Genomic DNA, 21,540 nt, shown 5'->3' on the forward strand with positions numbered 1-21,540 from the left:
ATCACCCCGTCGTGTCCATATAAGCCATAATGACCGCGCAGCAAGACCTTATCGCATACTTGTTTGGTTATTTAAGCATTTAAATGTATTTATGCATGCAAAAAAAGCATGTTTTATTTATCAATACCACTGAGTTATAAACCGATGGTTTATAGTGGTTAACCACATGATGAGCTTTCTCACTTATGACAGTTTTTCATTAATTTCAAACTGAGCTGCAATCAAAAGCGGATGTGATTGTTTCAACATCTGATTTGACTTTTTATTTTATTTTTCGAAGGGGCCTTGTGGCCGCAAAAAGCATTTTATGACTGGAGGAGTGTTTGAATAGCATGAGTGTCCAGAGCGCTGCCATGCAGAGTTTTGATGCCCCTTTTCCACTGACATGGCCCAACACCACACCACTCCACACCGCCCACTTGTGCCAGGTTTTCCACTACAAGGACCTGGGTAGTGAAAGTGGTACTAAACGTGGTACTAAAAAGTATCCACTCCAGAGTAGTCCTGAGCTAGGCCAAACAGGGCCAATCACTTGATAATGACTGATCATTCACTGACTTTTCATTTAGACCACCAGGATATAGTTAATACATGATAATAGATTCTATTGTGTTATAACCACTATCATAATCTATTATAGTGTATTATAATTATCATAGTAATACATTAATACTTTATAGTGTATTATAATCACAGTTATAATCCATTATAGTGTATTATAATTTAGGATAGTTACAAATTTATTTAATACAAATTTATATTGTATTATAATCACAGTTAAAAGGGTCAATTTGTTTATTACCGATAGGGGTACTTTTATATAATGGAAAATGTAGATATTTTTATGTGGTGCGGTGTAGTGTTGTGTCGTGTGGTGCTAAAGCTGCAGTCGAAAAGGTGCTTAAGAGAGCTGTGCGTGCGCGTGTGTGTGTGTGTGTGTTTGTGTGTGTGTGTGTTCCAGTGCTCTGAGGTGTATGGAGTGTGGAACGGACGCATCGGATCTCTTCGCTCACTTCCCCACCTACGTGCGCTGCCTGCTGTGTGCCTACAGCACCTGCTGCTCGCAGGCCTACGCCTCACACATGATCCAGTAAGTCCTACCCCTGATGCAGGCCTACGCCTCACACATGATCCAGTAAGTCCTACCCCTGATGCAGGCCTACGCCTCACACATGATCCAGTAAGTCCTACCCCTGATGCAGGCCTACGCCTCACACATGATCCAGTAAGTCCTACCCCTGATGCAGGCCTACGCCTCACACATGATCCAGTAAGTCCTACCCCTCACACATGATCCAGTAAGTCCTACCCCTGGTGCAGGCCTACGCCTCGCACATGATCCAGTAAGTCCTACCCCTGGTGCAGGCCTACGCCTCGCACATGATCCAGTAAGTCCTACCCCTGATGCAGGCCTACGCCTCACACATGATCCAGTAAGTCCTACCCCTGATGCAGGCCTACGCCTCACACATGATCCAGTAAGTCCTACCCCTGGTGCAGGCCTACGCCTCGCACATGATCCAGTAAGTCCTACCCCTGGTGCAGGCCTACGCCTCGCACATGATCCAGTAAGTCCTACCCCTGATGCAGGCCTACGCCTCGCACATGATCCAGTAAGTCCTACCCCTGATGCAGGCCTACGCCTCACACATGATCCAGTAAGTCCTACCCCTGATGCCCCCTGGTAAAACAACTCTGAAATCATATGACATTATACTGGACGGGAATGTATCTGTTGGACGATATTCAAATTTTATTTATTTATTTATTCAAATCAAATTTTATTTATAAAGCACATTTACAACAACAAAATTGCCCAAAGTGCTGAACACGGATGCATCCATGCACAACAAAAACCTGTGTCACAATCACAGGGCATAGGGAAGAACATAAAAGCAGATGAAGCAGATAAAAATAGAATACAGAAAAAATTAAACAACATTGAAAGCTACAGAGAATAACTGTGTCTTTAAAAGAGATTTAAAAACCCCAATTGACTGGGCACATCGAATATTTAAAGGGAGGTTATTCCAAAGAGTAGGGGCAGCCGCATCATTGTGCTGCTGTACCAAAACCTCCACCGGCTGTCAGTCAGTCTGTCTGTCACGTCACACTTTTCCCAGTCTCATATCTCCGCCACCGTTGTTCTCACATGGCCCTCTTCTAGCGCCACCATGAGGCCGATTCTTGCAAGACACATTTTTGGACACTGCTCCTACAGATTTTGCCCTAAAATCACACAAAGCGGTGCACAGTATCTCTACAGTCTTGTCATCAGAATGCATCTGTCCCATCTAGCGCCACCATCTGGCCGATTTTTGAAAAACACATTTTTGGACACTGCTCCTACAGATTTTGCCCTAAAATCACGCAGAGCGGTACACAGTATCTCTACAGTCATGTCATCAACATGGATCTGTCCCATTTCCCATATTCCCTCCTGATTGGCTACCATTGCCTTCCAAAGTTTGTCTATGCCTTATCTCCCGATTTAAGGAGTCTTACTGGTTGTTGTTGTTTTTGTGTATTCATCTTTATGTGTATTATTATGTTTTGTTTTTCTCAGCAAACATGTACCAAACACCAGAGCACCTCTCCACAGACGATCTCCACCCTGGTATGAGCCCTCAGTCTGTTCTCCTGTACTCTAGTGCAGGGGTTCCCAAACCTTTTCTGTCTCAGGGCACCCCATAAATATTGTAATGTTATAATTTTCACTCCCAGCACCTTATATTTATATAGCATATCGTCGTTGTCGGGTGGAAACCTTGTATGTCCAAAACCATTCGTTTTGTATTTATCATCTGTAAAATGTACTAAACTAGTGAAAACGGACGATCTACAAGCACACAACGCCTCGCGATGACAGTAATGATATTTTAGTGATTATGTTGCGAGAAAAACGTTGAGATAATAGCCATTTTGGTTAGAACTGACTGAAAATAACTTTGTACTTCAAGTTTTAAATGATACTAAATATTTTTTCAAGTGTCCAAATATTATCAAATTATCTCGCGGCACCCCTGAACTGCTGTCACTGCACCCCAGGGTGCCCCGTCACCCACTTTGAAAACCCCTGCTCTAGTGTTACTGTATGTTCTTATACCGTGGTCCTCAACCTTTTGACTTTCAAGGACAAGTGTAGAAAATGTACCCTTATGGGTCCGTTTGGTTCCCTTCGTACGCTTTCAGAGATACTACAGACCGGGTCTCTCGATGTCAATGTTCTACAAAGACATGAACTACCAAGGCAATCACAACACTACACCACTGTGTTACTGTGTCCTAATGTTTTAATTTGTTATACAGCAGTGGTTCTCAACCTGTGGGTCGGGACCCCTGGGGGGGGGGGGTCGCCAAATTATTGGGGGGTCCCCAGGTGATTAACGTTTTCTCAACAGTAAACAAACCAACATAAAGTTTAAGTGTATAGAGGGTATCTGCACATTTCTAAATTGACAATTTAAGGACTTTTTATTACCTCTAAAATGACAAATTAAACATTGGCCAACTTGTCAAATATTAGAGGCAGAAATTGTGAAAATAGCAGATCTACATGATCACAATACAGCGTTGTGAGCATGTGGATGTGCTATTTTCACAATAGAACCGTGTTATGCAAAATTAACTCTTATTGCTCGTAGGGTGGGGGGGGGGGGGTCCCAGTTAAAATATGATTATTTGGGGGGTCGCGGCCTGAAAAGGTTGAGAACCACTGGTCTAATGTGATCTATTGTGGTCTAATGTGATCTATTGTGCTCTAGTGTGATCTATTCTGTTACTAATATGTTCTAATATGTTCTAATGTTATCCATTGTGTTGTAATGTCCCCAGCCCGTACCATTTGAGGTGTTCCAGCTGTGACTTTGTCCCTAAGACTGGAGACCAGATGGCAAAACACCTGGTGTTCAACCCACACCACACCTCCATCTGCCACACCGCCAGTAAGTATGATCTGTCTGTGGGCAAAAACCTTCAACTGTTAAAAACACATTGACTGACATTTGACGCATTTGTCAAACCCAGATAATATCACTTAGCTACAGTATACAGTATGCCCGATAACCCATTTGGCTGACAAATTTAAATACTTTTAAACCCTTTTATCAGATACATTCTTGGCATAGTTGCTGCAAGTTGGCTTCCAGGGGTTAACGTTCTCAGTCCTGGGGACTGATTTCAGTATTGAGGATTCCACAGGGGCTATTTCTGAGATCAGTGCAGATCCACACAAAAATAAATAACATAATATTATAGGCTTTCTTTTGTTCTTTCTTTTGTTCTTACAAACCTCTCCTCTTCCCTGCATTCAAGGTGCATAATGGTTCAAATGACGACTGAAGGCTACATGTGTATAAGTGTCTTCCTCTGTGTTTTTTTTAACTTTTAACACTCTGCTGTTATGCACCATGTGGCCATAAAGTCAATACCTACACAGTTATAATTTCAAGATGTGAGTATTTGAATTGGCCAGACTAGCAATAGAATACAACAGAACTTCAGAAGATACTTCTAGAAAATGAAGCATGGATTGGCACACACACATTCAGTGAAAGCAGTTCAGAAATGTTTTCCGCGCACCATGTTTCAAGAATCACATACAGTATTGGGACATGGTTTGAAAATCATTTTCAGTCGTGGGATTTATTTAGGCTTTAACCCCTGGGCTTCGTAGGGGAGCACACCTTTACGATACGATACGATACGATAGACTTTATTGATCCCTCATGGGGAAATTCATAGTTCTCACAGGAGCTCAAACAGTAAGGGACCACGATAACAACATACATACACAAAAACCGTATCAACACACGCTAAGCACATCACTAAAACGGCTAAAAAGCCATCGCTTCCCTAGATAAAAACACTTAAAATGCTACCAAAATTCATTGCCTGCTAATACTTCATGCGGGTACTAAAGTGCACAGCAGAGATAAAGTGCACAGCAGAGATAAAAGTGCACGGCAGAATAAAGTGCACAGCAAATAAAGTGCACAGCAAAATAAAGTGCTCAGAAAAAAACCTAGCAGTTACTCTATGCCAGATGTAATTTGGTAATGTAATTCTGGTGAAGTGAATGTGTTTGCGTCTCTCTCTCTCTCTCTCTCTCTCTCTCTCTCATCCTCCAGCCTTCATAGAGCCGGACATCAACTTCTACGCGGCGGCCAAGGCCCAGCGCCGCTCCCCCGGCCCTATCGCAGAGAACGCTCGGGACGCGGCGTGGCTGCAGGCGCGCAACTGGACGGAGCCGGCCGGGGGCGCGCCCTTCACGCCCCCCGCCGAGTTCACCCACCCCTGCGGGCCGCACCACGGCCTGCCCAAGAGCGCCGACGCCGTGGAGTACTTCACCCTGCTGTTCCCCAACAGCCTGGTGGAGCTCATCGCCATCGAGACCAACGCCCACGCCAAGACCTGCCAGTACCTGGGCAACGCCGCGCCCGCCGACTGGACGCCCGTCACCCCCGATGACATCAGGGGGTTCCTCGGCCTGGTGATCACTTTCTTTATTTTTATATTCGTTTTTTATGGGAGGGATGGGACGATAAGCGATGTTATCATTTATCATGATAAAAAACACTCACGATAATCGTATCACGGAGATTTAAGTCATCGTGAAATCATCCTCCAATTCACCTTTTATTTAGTTTGACCCGGTCGGGAACGGAAACCACTCTGCGTCATGTTGTAGTCCTAGACGGACTACACTTTGGCCGGAACTATCAAACCGGAAACAGTTAAACCCAAAATAATTCCCCTGCTCTCAAGCACATACTTTTAGGGCCTACCTAATAAACCCCTTGTTGATGCGACGTAGTTTTGCTTTTGGAAAATTCGTTTGGTATATGCATCTTTTAGTCCAACTCGTAGCGACTGGCAAGACTACACTAGGCTACACAAGCATTTTTTTTTTTCAACTTATTGTTTTATTAAATATCAGCATTCATCCAGAATACAAAACACAAATCACATAGAATACTGTACATAGACATACTCATGTAGACAACATAAACCATATGAAACAACAACAACAACAAAAAGAAACAAACAAAGGGAAAGGAAAAAGATACTTGAGCATTTTAGTAGGGATTAGAGCTGGGATACCCGACCGAAAACCCTCGGGGCCCGTCGGTACCCGAGGGTACGGGCTCGGGTCGGACGCATTTTCATAATAAATTGTCGGACGTCGATTCGGGTCGGACATATTTTTGCTATAGCCTCTCCTCTGCCTTCGTATGACATGCATCATGCACTCTCTGATGATGCACGCAGCGTGCAACTCCTGTGTGTGTGTGTGTGTGTGTGTGTGTGTGTGTGTGTGTGTGTGTGTGTGTGTGTGTGTGTGTGTGTGTGTGTGTGTGTGTGTGTGTGTGTGTGTGTGTGTGTGTGTGTGTGTGTGTGTGTGTGTGTGTGTGTGTGTGTGTGTGTGTGTGTGTGTGTGGCACTGTGTGTGTGGCTGCTCGCGCTAATGTTGCAGCCGGAGACATAACTCTGAGCATGGAGAAAAGTCCCACGCTGAGGTAAACGCAATGTTGTGGTTTCATTGGAAGTGGCGTGCCGCTGAATGGAGCTCCCTGCTGGTGTTCCCACTACTTTACCTTGCATTGGATGTTTATTTTTCGGCGCTGTTGTGCCAGCCTCGTCCGTCCGTCCGTCCGTCCGTTCAACACACATCACATCATCCAAGTAAATCCTGGCTTATACTTCTTCATCACGGCGTGTTCCGTGACAAAATGTGGCTGATCTACAAGCTCACAACGCTGCGCATCCGCGACGCGTTGTGAGCTTGTAGATCTGCTATTTTCCAGGCGCAGAAACATCGCCCAGTGCAGCGCACGTTATTATTTGTATTATTTAATAATCTAGCCTACTATTTAAACACTTTCATAAGCCACAGTGTGGCTTAATATTCACATCAAGGGTAACAAGCAGGCACGCTACATGCACTGCACATTAGAACAAGTTTGCTAGTGAGTGTAAATCAGTGGATTCCTCAAAGAAAAAGAAAGGAGGGGAAAAAGCGTTGGAAACATAAGGTTCGGACACGGGTTCGGAACGGACAGAAAAAATGGGCCCGATCCCAGCTCTAGTAGGGATTGGGGAAACAAACAGGGAGAACCAAAACAAAGCGATGCTGCATATCCGGTACCATCTAAAGCAGAAATAAGCGGTTTTCTGCTGACATAAGCAGAAATCATGCAATTGCTTATTTAAAAAATATATTTTTAATTTTATTTTATTCAGGTGGCTAACAATGCTTCCTAAAGAAATGGTGTGTGTGTGTGACACTTCCTGGAGCTACAATCTGCCTCCAAAACTATTATTTTTTATCTGTGAGAAGTTCTGTCATTGGTCGATTAAACTGGGTGCCCATCCAAAATAACAGACTAATCAGGACCGCCTCTTGTTCTTGTTCAGATTGGTTGACCTGTCTGTCAATCCCTTTAGCCCCGGTCGGCTGGTTCATGCACCAATGAGCTGCTAATGACAGAGCTTCTTACAGATAAAATAATAGTTTTGGAGGCAGACTGCAGCTCCTAGAAGCGTCACAGAGACTCGATTTTTTTAGGGAGTATTGTTAGCCGCCTGAATATAATAAAATAAAAATAAAAAATAAAGATCAGCAATTTCATGATTCCTGCTTGCAGAAAACTGCTTATTTCTGCTTTAAACCCTCTATTGGTAAAACATATGTACCTGATACAGTCTTTTTTTTTCACTCTCTACCAAATGTCTTTGCCCAAAGAAATAGCTGATATACAAGCTCACATTGTGAGCTTGTAGATCTGCTATTGTTTTGTCAAATGTTCTGCCCCAGGATAATGGATGTTGTGATCATTGTGACGGGCCTAACAGTACATTCTGTACACACACATACAGGTGATCCTGATGGGCACCAAGAACCTTCCAGACCTCTCCCAGTACTGGTCCTAACTGTACATTCTGTACACATACAGGTGATCCTGATGGGCACCAAGAACCTGCCAGACCTCTCCCAGTACTGGTCCTAACTGTACATTCTGTACACATACAGGTGATCCTGATGGGCACCAAGAACCTGCCAGACCTCTCCCAGTACTGGTCCTAACTGTACATTCTGTACACATACAGGTGATCCTGATGGGCACCAAGAACCTTCCAGACCTCTCCCAGTACTGGTCGTGGTCGCACAACGACAACGGCTACACCTTCTACCGGGCCATGACCTTCACACGCTTCAGGCAGATCGCCGCCAACATCCGCATGGGCAGCGAGACCACCGACATGTACCGCGGACGCACCGGCGACGGTCAGTGTTTTTAAGTACTGGTCGAATGCACGGATGGATGCTCCTGGTCGAATATTGCTTGACTAAGTGAAGTTGCTTTGTAAAATTTTTACTTTGTATAGGCAGAATAGAAGTGTTCTGAGCTATTTTTTTTATGGCTGTCAATCGGTTAAAATATTTAATCTGATTAATCACATGATTGTCCATAGTTAATCATAATTAATCGCATTGGGACGCATTGTGAGCTTTTAGATCGGCTATTTTCAAATGTCCGAAATGTATTTAGGGATTAAGTGGTTAATGTATGTTTTGTAATAATAACCAAAATCTACAACGTGACTAATAACTAACCTTTTCAAATAATTGTAGTACAATATTTGTCTCTGAGATGTAGTGGAGTAGAAGTAAAAGTACTGATAGTTGGAAATACTCCAGTAAAGTAAAAGTACCTCCAAGTAAATGTAGTCAGTTAATTTCCACCACTGGTTTGCAAAAAATGAATACAAATCCTAAGTAAGACCCAAAACATTAATGCAATACTTTTGTCACCTTCCAACCCTGCAGAAGGCGACCCTCTGTGCATCTTCAGACCCATGCTGGCGGTGCTGGGAGAGGCCATGTGGATGACCTACCGGCCGCGCTGCTGCCTGAGCATCGACCGCGCGCTGCTGCCCCAGGCCGTCAAGGGACCGCCGGGGACCAGCGACCCCCGCAGCCAGCCCGAGATCTGGCTGCTCTGCGACTCCAAGTCGGGCTTCTGCCACCGCGTGTCCATCCAGGCGGCGGTGGAGGGGGAGAGGCCGGGTCTGGAGACGGGCTTCCGGGTGGTCCCCAAGCTGGTGGAAGGACTGGAGGACAAACACCACCAGCTGTACCTGGCCAACTCTCTGGCCTCCGCTCCACTCATGGCCAAGCTCCTGGACGAGGTAAAAACGCTTGTAGATCGTCTATATTCAAATGGCCTATGTATAAAATAGGGCTCGAGTTGTTTTATAATATAATTTAATAATTGATATCTGCAAAGTAACTAGTAACTAAAGTTTTCAAATAATTGTAGTGGAGTAAAAGTACAATATCTTCCTTTTGAGATGTAGTGGAGTTAGAAGTAAAAGTGCTGAAATTTGTAAATACTAGAGTAAAGTAAAATGTTACTCAAGTACAGTGATTGAGTAAATACACATAGTTACTTTACACCCGGCACCCGGGAGCAGTATGGGTTAGCGCCCCAGCCTGTGTCTTCCATGAGGAAGAAGCCTAACAAACCCACGGTGAGGCCTTTAGGAGGGCCATTCAAGCTGCAAGCGGAGCCTGCAGCCCTACCGTTGGGCCAGGTGGAGCCTTCAGTACCATTGCGGCTCAAGAATCCACCACTCCTGAGGGAAATGTCTGGTGCTAGTAGTCTGGTGCAACGCACAGGTCTTGGATCTGGTGAGACGTAGGAGGGTCCCGGACAGGAGTCAACACACAGAGCCTAGTCCTTCCAAGCACCAGATTTCCTCTCCCAGTCTCGGCAGAGTAGTTCCGGAGCGGTGGAGTGAATGGTCCTCTCTTTCCCTAATGGGACTGATCGACAGTGATCGTGGGTAGCTACTGGGATGTAAGTCGGGACTTGATCAACCCCGGCTGGGTCACCCGAGTGAGGGGTATGATGTTGCGAGACCCGAAACCCCAATGAGCTTGGACATCACTGAGGATTAGGGCTGCGAATCTTTGGGTATCACACAATTCGATTCAGAATCGATCACGATTCAAAACGATTCACTATTCAATTCATATACTCCAGTCTGCTGGCATGAAAGCAGAGTACATTTCCGTAGCTTTTATAATTGTAAAAGTTTTATCCACTTATTGCAATAATGTAAACACACAAAGGTAAATCCAAGACAACATGTCTGATTTATTCATGCTTGCACACATTCTTTTAACTTGTACAAACGCAACATAATATCTAATGAATTATTGTAATACAAAAATCATAATAAAAAATCATAAAATAGGATTAGGGTTCGATTTTTGGAAAATGAGAATCTATTCTGAATCTTACCATGTTAGAAACACGATTCAAATTCGAATAGATTTTTTCCTGCACCCCTGCTGAGCATCCATGCAATGTTTTTTCGTTATACACCACTCAAAGAGACGTTTCTGTCTAATGAAAACCTTGTGGTTGTCCCAGGCCATCTACGCCTCCAGCTCCTTCCCCCCTCCCAGTCCCATCCTGCCCAGTCTGCTGTGGGACGGCGGGGGGCTGGACAAGGCCGGGGACTTCCTGCAGAAGCGCTTCGGCCCCCTGCTGGCCACGCGCTGGCAGGACGCCAAGGAGATGGGCTGCCTGTGCACCAACGCCACGCCGGGAGGAGCCGACACCGTCTGGAGGAGGAGCCAGACCAGAGCTGGAGAGCTGGACCCCATCCAGGTACCTGGAGATGATGGTGCAAAATCCAGTTGCTAGAATATACTGCATTAACTCATTCTAAGAAATGACAACCGCCGGCACAAAGTATGAGCTGTTCATCGGCGAGTTTGAAGTCAATTACTTGAATGGTGCCCAAATTATGAATGAAAACACTTACATTTTATAGAAAAATATCCACCCATTATTTCCATGCGCAGTGTTGTTTAATCAATACAAAGCAGAGAAAAGTAGATCCAGGGCCTCGAAAACAGAAACGAAATCAATCCGCGTGTGCGTTTGTGTGGCACATGACTTTGTGCGTTGTCGTTGCTATGGCAACTCACAGATCGCAGACACCAACCAGCTGTTCCACGGCCCAAATCAGGATTTGACGAGTGCTCGCCATGGCAGTAAAAGAGTTAGATTATTTTACACTTCTATTGTCCACTCCCAATCTTCTGCCATCATCTGAAGACTCACCTCTTCAGAGTCCACCTTAGCCCGTAGCACTTGCCCTAGACTTTATTTTTTATATATTATACTGTTTAGACTGATGATTGGTTCTTGGTTGACCTTTGATCCTAGATGACTATTTCTATGCATTTGAGGTATTTCCTCGTCTTTTCCTTGCTTATACTGTAAATCGATCTGGATTAAGAGCGTCTTCCAAATGCCTAAATAGTAAATTGTATCATTATCGTTAACTATTATCGTTCTTATTCTTCTCCAGAGACCCATGGCGTTCCGGCTGCTCCAGGAGAACATGCGAGGCGTGGACATCTGCAAGCAGCTGTTGGCCTGCAACCCACTAGGGGGCGTCCCCGAGGACCGCTACTGGCGCCGTCTCTTCTGGTTCCTGGTCAACCTGAGCGTGGTCAACGCCTTCATCCTGCTGAGGGAGAGCCGTAAGGACCACCCTCCCTCCTGGGTGCAGAACGGACTCTTCTCCCAGCAGAACTTCCGCAAGAGGCTGGGCAACCAGCTGGCCAGGTAGGCAGTGATATATAAGATAAGATATACAAGAGGCTGGGCAACCAGCTGGCCAGGTAGGCAACCAGCTGGCCAGGTAGGCAGTGATATATAAGATATATAAGATATATAAGATATACAAGATATATAAGATATACAAGAGGCTGGGCAACCAGCTGGCCAGGTAGGCAGTGATATATAAGGTATATAAGATATATCAGATATATAAGATATACAAGAGGCTGGGCAACCAGCTGGCCAGGTAGGCAGTGATATATAAGATATATAAGATATATAAGATATACAAGATATATAAGATATACAAGAGGCTGGGCAACCAGCTGGCCAGGTAGGCAGTGATAAGAGGCTGGGCAACCAGCTGGCCAGGTAGGCAGTGATATATAAGGCTGTGGTTCTCAACCGTTTCAGGCCGCAACCCCCAAAATAATCATATATGAACCCACCCTGACAAGCACTTGGAGTTGTAGGTATTACATTTAATGTGACTCGGTTCCGCAGATAAATATTGTGAAAATAGCAGATCTACATGCTCACAACTAGGCCTGGGGCGGTATTGACATTTTGTTACCGCGATTACCGTCTTCCCATTTACCGCCGGTACTGCGGTAATTACCGCACCCCCGTATCTATTAATTAAGGTTCGGCAATAAGCCAAAATATTGCAATCATCTTCCCTAAAGTCGCCTCTCCACAGCCTGACTGCCCGAGTTATACTTCTCCGTACTGCACAGCGGGTATGGCTTTGAAAGGAGCAGATCTACAAGCTCACAACACATCACATCCGCGACGCGTTCTGAGCTTTTAGATCTGCACTGTCGGGTTACCATAGTAACGTAGGCTAGCTAGTAGGCTTTTCAGACACAAACAGCTGTGTGAACAAACCAGAAGAGGAAGGGTAGTCAGATCGTGTACAGTGATTCTGTAAACTCACGTCACGTCTCAACTCTCAAATCGCAGTGATTGAGTGCTGCTATATACAGGTTTTAGTTACAAGACTTGACAGAAAAGGTTATAAAATCTCCGACGCGCGCCGGACGGGCACAACGTGCGACGCGATGGAAAAAGTAAAATAGTTTCATTTTCGCTTTTAGTCCACGCGGCCCGCGCTCCGCCAGTAATCCGTATGAATAAAAAAAGATATGCCACAACACAAGGTATGTATTAACATCCTTGTGTCGTGTGGATTACAGAGAAAGTTTACGCTGTACTCCTCTACGCAGGCAGCTGCTGCTGCCCTGTGTAGGTCTGACTGTCTGTGTCTCTGAGAGTGAGAGTGACGTATGTGGCTTCCAAACTGTGGTACACGGCCCAGAGCAGAGCGGCATGGAGCGCATGCGGTCCTCGCTTCTCCCCTGTTTTAAAACTCGCTTGTTTTCCAATAAAAAATAGATTTTTTTTTTGTCTTTTTTTACCGCGGTAAGCACACTGACACCGCGGTAGACCTCGGTTTACCACGGTACGGCGGTACGGCGGTTACCGTGTCCAACCCTACTCACAACGCCTCGCAGCGCGAGGCGTTGTGAGCATGTAGATTGGCTATTTTCACAATGTTCGCGTCCTTGCTTACTTAATATTTGCCAGTTTGGCCAGTCCTGTCGAATATTTGACTATTCGAATACTTTGAGGCCGCAACCCCCAAAATAATCATATTTTAACTGGGGACCCCCCCCCCCCCCCACACACACACACACACACACACACACCCTGACAAGCACTACTTGGAGTTGGAGGAGTTGAGGCATTACATTTTGTTCAACATGATTCTATTGTGAAAATAGCCGAGCATGTAGAACGGCTATTTTTAAACTTTTTGCCATTAACACTTGGGGAGCCAAACTCGTTCAGGGACGAGTTATGGCCACTAGGTGTCCCCCTGCCACAGGAAGATATCTCGTTCACAGACGTGGCAACAAACAGTTAACCCTTTTTGCCTGCAGCTGCCCTTTGAATGACCTGAGTCCATTACGTCACCCAGTCAGTGCAGGCAGCCCCTCTGGGCAAGACATCACGGAAGGACTTAACATTGCTTTAGATTCTACTTTGAAACATAAGAACGGCTTTATCTAAGAATGACATGAAAACAGCCCCATGGAAGCAGAGAGCTGATTGTTTTCACGGCGACACTTTACAGCGATTTTACTGCGATTTTTCTGATTTTAGTTTCGCGAGCGTTTGTAAACAAATGGATTATCCTCCTCAATCTTCTCTGGACACGCACGTGCACGCGCACGAAGCTTGCGAGGCACGTCAAAACAAAGCGTAAGTCAATGGTGGCAGCAGCAACAGCTATAAATGTTATAAACCTTAGCAGCCCATGTGTTAATATTTGACAATTTAGCCAATGTTTAATTTGTAATTTTAGATGTATCAAAAGTCCTTAAATTGTCACTTTAGAAATGAGCTATACACTTAAACTTAATGTTGGTTTGTTGTTACTGTTGAGTGAGAAAACAATGTTGCGCATTATGCTAATCATCTGGGGATCCTCCAAAATAATTCCCCCCCCCCCCCTTGTAGATCTGATATTTTCTTTTTTTATCATTACATTATTTTTTTCTCCACACCATACAAAAAAAAACAAAAAACAAATATTTTGTACTTTTACTTGTGGTAAGTACATTTTGATGCCAACACTTTAATACGTTTACTCAACTACCCTTTGAATTCTGGACTTTTACTTTGAATTCTGGACTTTTTGTCATTCTGGACTTACTAACAGAGTATTTCTCTATTGCAGTATTGATACTTTTTACTGAAGTAAAAGTTTTAACATGTGAGTATTTGCCCCCCCCTGGCCAGGTGTGCCCACAAGGAGCAGCCCCTCACCTCCCAGGAGGCCCTGCTGCCCTTCCCCTCCAACCGAGTGGCCCGGGAGGAGGAGACCACCAAACAGCGCCACCGCATCGTCAAGGTCAGTGCAGGGCCGTGACTAGGGATGGAGCCAGGGGCGTCAGTTGGGTATGGCAGGGGTATACCGTGGGTCCAGGGGGGAAAATAAAAGTTACTTTTAAATATAAATCCATGAATGTCTCTTTGTCTATCTGTGCTGGTTATTATGTTGTTAAATTACAGTAAAATAACTACAAATGCAAAATTTGACAAAATGGTCACTTGAACAAGGTATTATAATTATATTCTCCAATCTCCACACTTGTATTCTCCCCATTTTGACAACATGGTATATTCTCAAGTTCCGCAGGTCAGCTGCACAGGTGCAATGCATTATTGTTAATTGTGGCACGTTTACTAACATGCCAAGTTTAGCTGCACTTGAACAACCATTACATGCTGCCATATCCAGCTCAAGAAACAGGGGGAATAAATAAAATGTACTTCTCAAAATAAATGTATCATGCCTGTTGCTAAGGTATGGCAACATGACTGGTGTCTTGCACGCGTATCATGCCTGTTGCTAAGGTATGGCAACATGACTGGTGTCTTGCACGCGCGCGAAGTCACGTTGCCATACCTTAGCTTTTTCTGAACTGACGCCACTGGATGGAGCTTGTACATTTTTTATTGATAATAAGCACCTTATTGATCCACCTTATTGATCCAGCTTATTGAGCCAGGCTTTTATCCAGCCCACTATTGAACGCTTTCTAATATTTTGTGGAAAGATGTGAGATGACAAATTCTGAACAGAACTGATATAATTTTGTATTGGCCAGTTGTTGTGACTCTGGGTTTGTGACTTTCCCCACAATAACAGAAAACAGAAAAGACACTAGTATAATAGTGTACGGCTCTACGCTCAACCATATGGTTTTTTTGTGGTCAAGCCCTGTTTTATATTTTGTCATAGAACTGCTTCACACAAAAAAGAAAAACTTAAATAATTTCGATATTTGATCATTTAATTAAACATTTTTTGGATTCCAGGTGAGCTTCAGCTCCCGACGCTGCAAGAACTGCATGAAGAAGAACATCCGGAGGGAGAGCGTGTACGGATGTGGCGTGTGTCAGATCAACCTGTGCAAGCAGGGCAGCTGCTTCTGGGAGTTCCATGGCCTTCCATCCACACAAGGTCTGAATATAAACCCTTCCACCCAACACACAAGGTCTGAATATAAACCCTTCCACCCAACACACAAGGTCTGAATATAAACCCTTCCACCCAACACACAAGGTCTGAATATAAACCCTTCCACCCAACACACAAGGTCTGAATATAAACCCTTCCACCCAACACACAAGGTCTGAATATAAACCCTTCCACCCAACACACAAGGTCTGAATATAAACCCTTCCACCCAACACACAAGGTCTGAATATAAACCCTTCCACCCAACACACAAGGTCTGAATATAAACCCTTCCACCCAACACACAAGATCTGAATTTAAACCCTTCCACCCAACACACAAGGTCTGTCACTGAATATGAAACCTTCCACCCAACACTAGGGATGGGTATCGTTCACCTTTGAATCGATACGATACCTTTTTCGATACCTGGGAATCGATACGATACCCTTTTCGATACCAATTTCGATACTTTTTATTTAAGTTTAACTGCTCTACCGCTGCTGCCGATGATGTTGATCACACAGTGTGGCGGAGCGGAGAGTATAGACGTTGGATAATCATCATAATAATAAACATTATAGGCTATTGTCGGCTATTTTCGAGTAACGAGTGTAGCCTACTAAAGCATTAAACTTAAAGTCATTAAACTCTCAGTAGCCCAACTGTTACAGAAGCGACCGGCCAGGGGTGCGTTCCAGAGTATCGAAACAAGGTATTGTTCGTTTTTACGTGAACCGATACCCGATAGTATCGACGTCATGCAATCGATACCATTAAAAGTATCGCAGACGATACCCATCCCTACCCAACACACAAGGTCTATCTTCAATTATATAAAACCTTCCCTCCCTTCAATGTTTGTCACTGAATATAATAAGTGTGTTATCTCACTTTACTGATGTACCATTAGAGCATTTTTGAATCCCTGTATTGAACTAAGCTTTCTTCTATGTCTTCAACAGGGTCAACAAAAATAGGATTTGTCAAGGACACAATAAGGTAAACTTTTCAAAGCTATATCTATTGTTTTTTTGTTTTTTTGTAAATTAACGGCACTACTTCATCATAATACAGCATCACCCAAACGCAGATCTGGTGTTTTGAGCTTGTAGATCTGCTACTTTTGCTACATTTGAATTTGAATCCTGAAAAGTCACTGTTTTGGACAAAATGAGGTTCCCCCTAACAGAGATGATATGTATGTAGTCAGGTGTTTTAAAGGCTTAGTTTTAGTTTAGTGTTTTTAATTCGTTTTTAATTCGTTTTTCTTTATTATTATTATTTGTTTGTTGGAATATGAGTTAGTCAGGGCCGAGTTTAAAAAAGCTCAGAAAGCTATGAGGGGGGTGACGGGGGAAGTAGACAGCGCTTAAAACTAGTACAGCTAAAACATGTTTGAAAATAAAATGTCATAACCACTGTAATTATTAGGCTTTAGCGTGAATTATCGCCAAGGACATTTTCTCTGACTTTAGTTTGTTTTAGTTTGTTCTGTAAATAGTACATAATACAATTTCAGTTCCTTTTTAAAACATTTTTTGTTAAACTACATTGTCTCCGCCAGGCCGAAAGGCCTTTTGCGTGCGTGCGTGTGTGTCATCCCGCGTGCGTCCTTCCGTCTGTGGACAGCTAATCTCCGGCACCGTAGACACGATGGCAGCGGAAACGTACACGCACAGCCAGAGCAGAACCTCTGCCCCCAATTGCAGAACAAAATGCCTCAAATCATGAATTCAGCGTCAGATTACAGTGAAAGGCCAAAGAAGACATGCCACCCTTTTCACATTGGACTATAGCACCACCAGGAGGCCACAATAACATACCTGACCTGGCGGAGATCTGTGCTCGGAAGAGCACTGCTTCTAGTGTTTTTCTTTTAGTTTTGTTCATCTGCATTTTATCCTGAGAGCCATCATCTTTCTCTTCATCAGCACAACATAATCTTATATTATATGCGTCGACTCCGTTGCACTTGCAGTTTGTTTGTTTGTTTGTTTATAGTGGGATCACAGTTAGTTTCTCTTTTTATAGAGCTATTTTATGTTTTCACTTATTGTTGGCAGTCATGGCCGCCAGTTCCCATCTGATGTCATGTGTGAGTTCTGACTGCTCCAGACCGTACCGAATAACTGCTGTCTTGCATAACATCTTCAGAGAAGGACTTAAATCTAAGATATGCAGGTCATCAGATTTGTTGTCTCCTCCAAAGAGCATGACACGTTCACCCACCATGCAACAACCCATCCAAGCCGTCCCACACGGGGCTTTCCCTTTTGGCTCAACCTTCCTCCATGAGAAGGTCTTTGGATTGAATTTCCACAGATCACTGAAGTCTGATGAGTGCTCGATTGATTTACTGCCACCAAATATGTACAGCTCTCCATGGTAGACAAAGGCTGAATGACCAAAGCGTTGATCGGGGAGAGGCTGTGCTGAAGGCGTGCTCAGCCAGCAGTTGGTCTCTGTGTCAAACACTCTGATGTTGTTGTTGACGACCTCCTGGCTCCCTCGGCCTCCAAATACAAACATCTTTGTCCCGATGATGGTTGCAGAATGACTGGATGAAGGAGGCGGAGGAGTGCCTCTGGTGTTAATGGAGCACCAGACCATTGTGCTGGTGTCCAACTTGTGCATGTCATTAGTGCGTCCAGTCAGCCGGTTGCGTCCACCATACACATACATGACCTTTCTCAAGACACAGGCTGAGTGGAACCACCTTCCTCCTCCTGGAATAGTCCCCGAAATATTGGGTTTGAACCAGCTGTGGTTGTCGACACCGTCGGCGTGGCCGTCTGGAGAGGCGGGAGATTCCCCGGTGGGCCGCTAGGGGGAGTCGCCGGCCAGCGGCCGCTGCAGGTCACTGCAGTGTATATTATTATATGCATTTTATATGACGACGCCGGCCGTGGTACCTTTTTGACTCTTTGAAACACCCTTAGCATTGCTTCTAAGCCAATCACAGCATTTGGGGGGCGGGATGTTTTACACAACTGGTTTGGGATTCTGTAGACCTCTTTCTCATCCAATCATAGTGACTGTTTAACGTCTTCTGACAAGCCCGCTGACTATGTTTTCAGCTGTTCAAAGAGGGTGGATTTGTTGTTGTGTGTGGGTGGCTGTGCCTCTGTGGAATAACCAAGCCCAGGGTCAGGCTGGAAATCTGGGCACCTTGATATAAAATTGGATATTTTGGCGCAAGGTAAGACTTTATTTAACTGTTCCCTGTGGAGTAACCAGCCTTGTGTGAGTGTGTGTGAGTTGTGCACTCTTCTCTCCAGGCTGTTTCAGGTACATATGGAGAAACGTTCATCCCATGGATACATAATGTTTCATGCTATTGCCTTGCAGTCTGTGTTTTATTGTGATTTGAAGAAGAGATGACATTATTAGTGTTTGTAGTGTTTTCTCACTGTAAACACAAAATATTCACATGAGCTAAGCTAATGTAATGTTGCTGTCTCTAACTTAACTGGTTACAGTTGAGGGTTTGGAGGAAACATTTGGTGGATACTAAGCTAGTATGCACAACTCTAAAAGAACTGGTGCACTATTGTGATGGAGCGCCTCCGTGAGGCCGCTGTGCGGCTATACGATGTATTGATGTTGATGTATTACCTTGCTTATTGTAAATCAATCTGGGTTAAGAGCGTCTGCTAAATGCCTAAATTGTACATTTTAGTGTGTCAGGGTTGCCATGTCTGCTTGTCTGCAAAGCAACTTTGGGCTTATCTTTCTGGTGGCTTTCTGGTGGCATTTTTGTGGTCGGATATTTGTTGAATTTGTACTGTAACTGTTAGTATCATGCAAATCTATGCTGCTTAGAGAGCCATAGTAAAATAAATATGTTGTGTGTGTCAGGGTTGCCATGTCTGCTTATTATAAGCAACTTTGGTCTTATTTTTTCTGTAAAGTTGCTTAAATATTAGTTGATAAATGCCTAAATTGTTAAAAGAAAATTGTGTCAGGGTTGCCATGTCTGCTTGTCTGCAAAGCAACTTTGGGCTTATCTTTCTGGTGGCTTTCTGGTGGCATTTTTATGGTCTGATATTTGTTGAATTATACTGTAACTGTTAGTATCATGCAAATCTATGCTGCTTAGAGAGCCATAGTAAAATAAATATGTTGTGTGTGTCAGGGTTGCCATGTCTGCTTATTATAAGCAACTTTGGTCTTATTTTTCTGTAAAGTTGCTTAAATATTGGTAGTTGATAAATGCCTAAATTGTACATTTTTTGTGTGTCAGGGTTGCCATGTCTGCTTGTCTGCAAAGCAACTTTGGGCTTATCTTTCTGGTGGCATTTTTATGGTCTGATATTTGTTGAATTTGTACTGTAACTGTTAGTATCATACAAATCTATGCTGCTTAGAGAGCCATAGTAAAATAAATATGTTGTGTGTGTCAGGGTTGCCATGTCTGCTTATTATAAGCAACTTTGGTCTTATTTTTCTGTAAAGTTGCTTAAATATTGGTAGTTGATAAATGCCTAAATTGTACATTTTTTTGTGTGTCAGGGTTGCCATGTCTGCTTGTCTGCAAAGCAACTTTGGGCTTATCTTTCTGGTGGCATTTTTATTGTCTGATATTTGTTGAATTTGTACTGTAACTGTTAGTATCATACAAATCTATGCTGCTTAGAGAGCCATAGTAAAATAAATATGTTGTGTGTGTCAGGGTTGCCATGTCTGCTTATTATAAGCAACTTTGGTCTTATTTCTCTGTAAAGTTGCTTAAATATTGGTAGTTGCTGGTTACGGTTATGTTCCATTATGGGGTGTGTGGGGGGGAGGGGGGGGCACTTATATTTGAGGTCGCCCTGGGGCACTACACATGGTTAATCAGGCAAGTAGATGGGGAAAATAGATGTTTGTTACTGTTTATATTAATAAATAATGCAAAAAATGTTTTGCTCGCGCGCTGCGTCTGATTCAAATCCCAGGGCTGAAAATTGGTCCCACTCCGAGCCTGGTTGTCGACATCAAATGAATAAAGCACATCACAGTAAGGATATCCACCCCAGATGTAGACAATATCTTCTACCAGCACAGCTGTGTGGCCCCGGCGACCGGAGGGAACCTCAAGGGGACTTTGTCCTCTTCCAGTTGTTACTGGGGCCAACTTAATCCATCGTAGAGACACTGTGTTGAAGATGTGGACTTCAATCTGATCCTTGTTGTCCGGGTAGTGGTTGTATCCTCCAAATGAGTACAGCTTGTGTCCGACTACCACAGCAGCATGGTAGCACTTCTTAGGTCCTCCTTTCAGATGTATCGTCCAGTGAAACATTTCACTCATCAGCACCACTGTAAATCAGTTCAACACATTTACAGAAGAGGTTGATAGACGGCACGGCAGGGCAATCTGTTCATAGAAGTTGCTGAATGGTGTTGTGTTGGAAAATGCAATAACACATTTTTTAAAGGACAATTATATCTGATGTAATGATGATTGTTGTGATATCATTGCGTGATGACATCATTATATGGAATATCTCATGACGTTACAGTACTTGGTACAGTAACTAAACTGCTAATAAGGTCATGATATTGCCATGTCATGTACTTGTAAAAGGTTGAAGACCCCTGCTTTAGCGATAGATCTATTTTTTTTTAAACTGTGAACATTTTTGCATTTTCTCAGGGTCCCTGGAACAAAATATTTTGAGATGGGAGTCCGCAGTCAAATACATATAATTCTAGGGTTTGAAAAGATTAAACACTTTTGAGCACCACTGATATAGAAACAGATTTTTTTTTTCTTTCTGAGAACCGTTAGGATTTTGACATTTCTAGCTATTTTCCAGGTGGTAAATGAATAAAATTCAGTCCAGTCTGCATGGTAGAGTTTTGACAGACTCCAGTGTT

General features: G+C 43.8%; 1 protein-coding gene across 1 annotated transcript in view; it reads left to right on the plus strand.

Annotated features, from left to right (window-relative positions):
• LOC308300324 (uncharacterized protein) overlaps window positions 1-21,540 on the plus strand; it is a gene marked incomplete at its 3' end in the record, with an annotated part of 68,154 nt that overhangs the window by 30,463 nt on the left and 16,151 nt on the right. Inside the window, exons 15-25 of the mRNA XM_080744140.1 lie at window positions 962-1,090; window positions 2,567-2,617; window positions 3,835-3,944; window positions 5,130-5,491; window positions 8,110-8,287; window positions 8,831-9,192; window positions 10,443-10,682; window positions 11,392-11,651; window positions 14,451-14,562; window positions 15,534-15,678; window positions 16,641-16,677. Of these exons, the coding sequence (XP_080600266.1) occupies window positions 962-1,090; window positions 2,567-2,617; window positions 3,835-3,944; window positions 5,130-5,491; window positions 8,110-8,287; window positions 8,831-9,192; window positions 10,443-10,682; window positions 11,392-11,651; window positions 14,451-14,562; window positions 15,534-15,678; window positions 16,641-16,677 (1,986 nt within the window). The remainder of the gene's footprint in view (window positions 1-961; window positions 1,091-2,566; window positions 2,618-3,834; window positions 3,945-5,129; window positions 5,492-8,109; window positions 8,288-8,830; window positions 9,193-10,442; window positions 10,683-11,391; window positions 11,652-14,450; window positions 14,563-15,533; window positions 15,679-16,640; window positions 16,678-21,540) is intronic.

This window comes from Nannobrachium achirus, assembly GCF_963921795.1.
Source record: "Nannobrachium achirus genome assembly, chromosome: 2".
In the NCBI taxonomy this organism is placed as follows: domain Eukaryota; kingdom Metazoa; phylum Chordata; class Actinopteri; order Myctophiformes; family Myctophidae; genus Nannobrachium; species Nannobrachium achirus.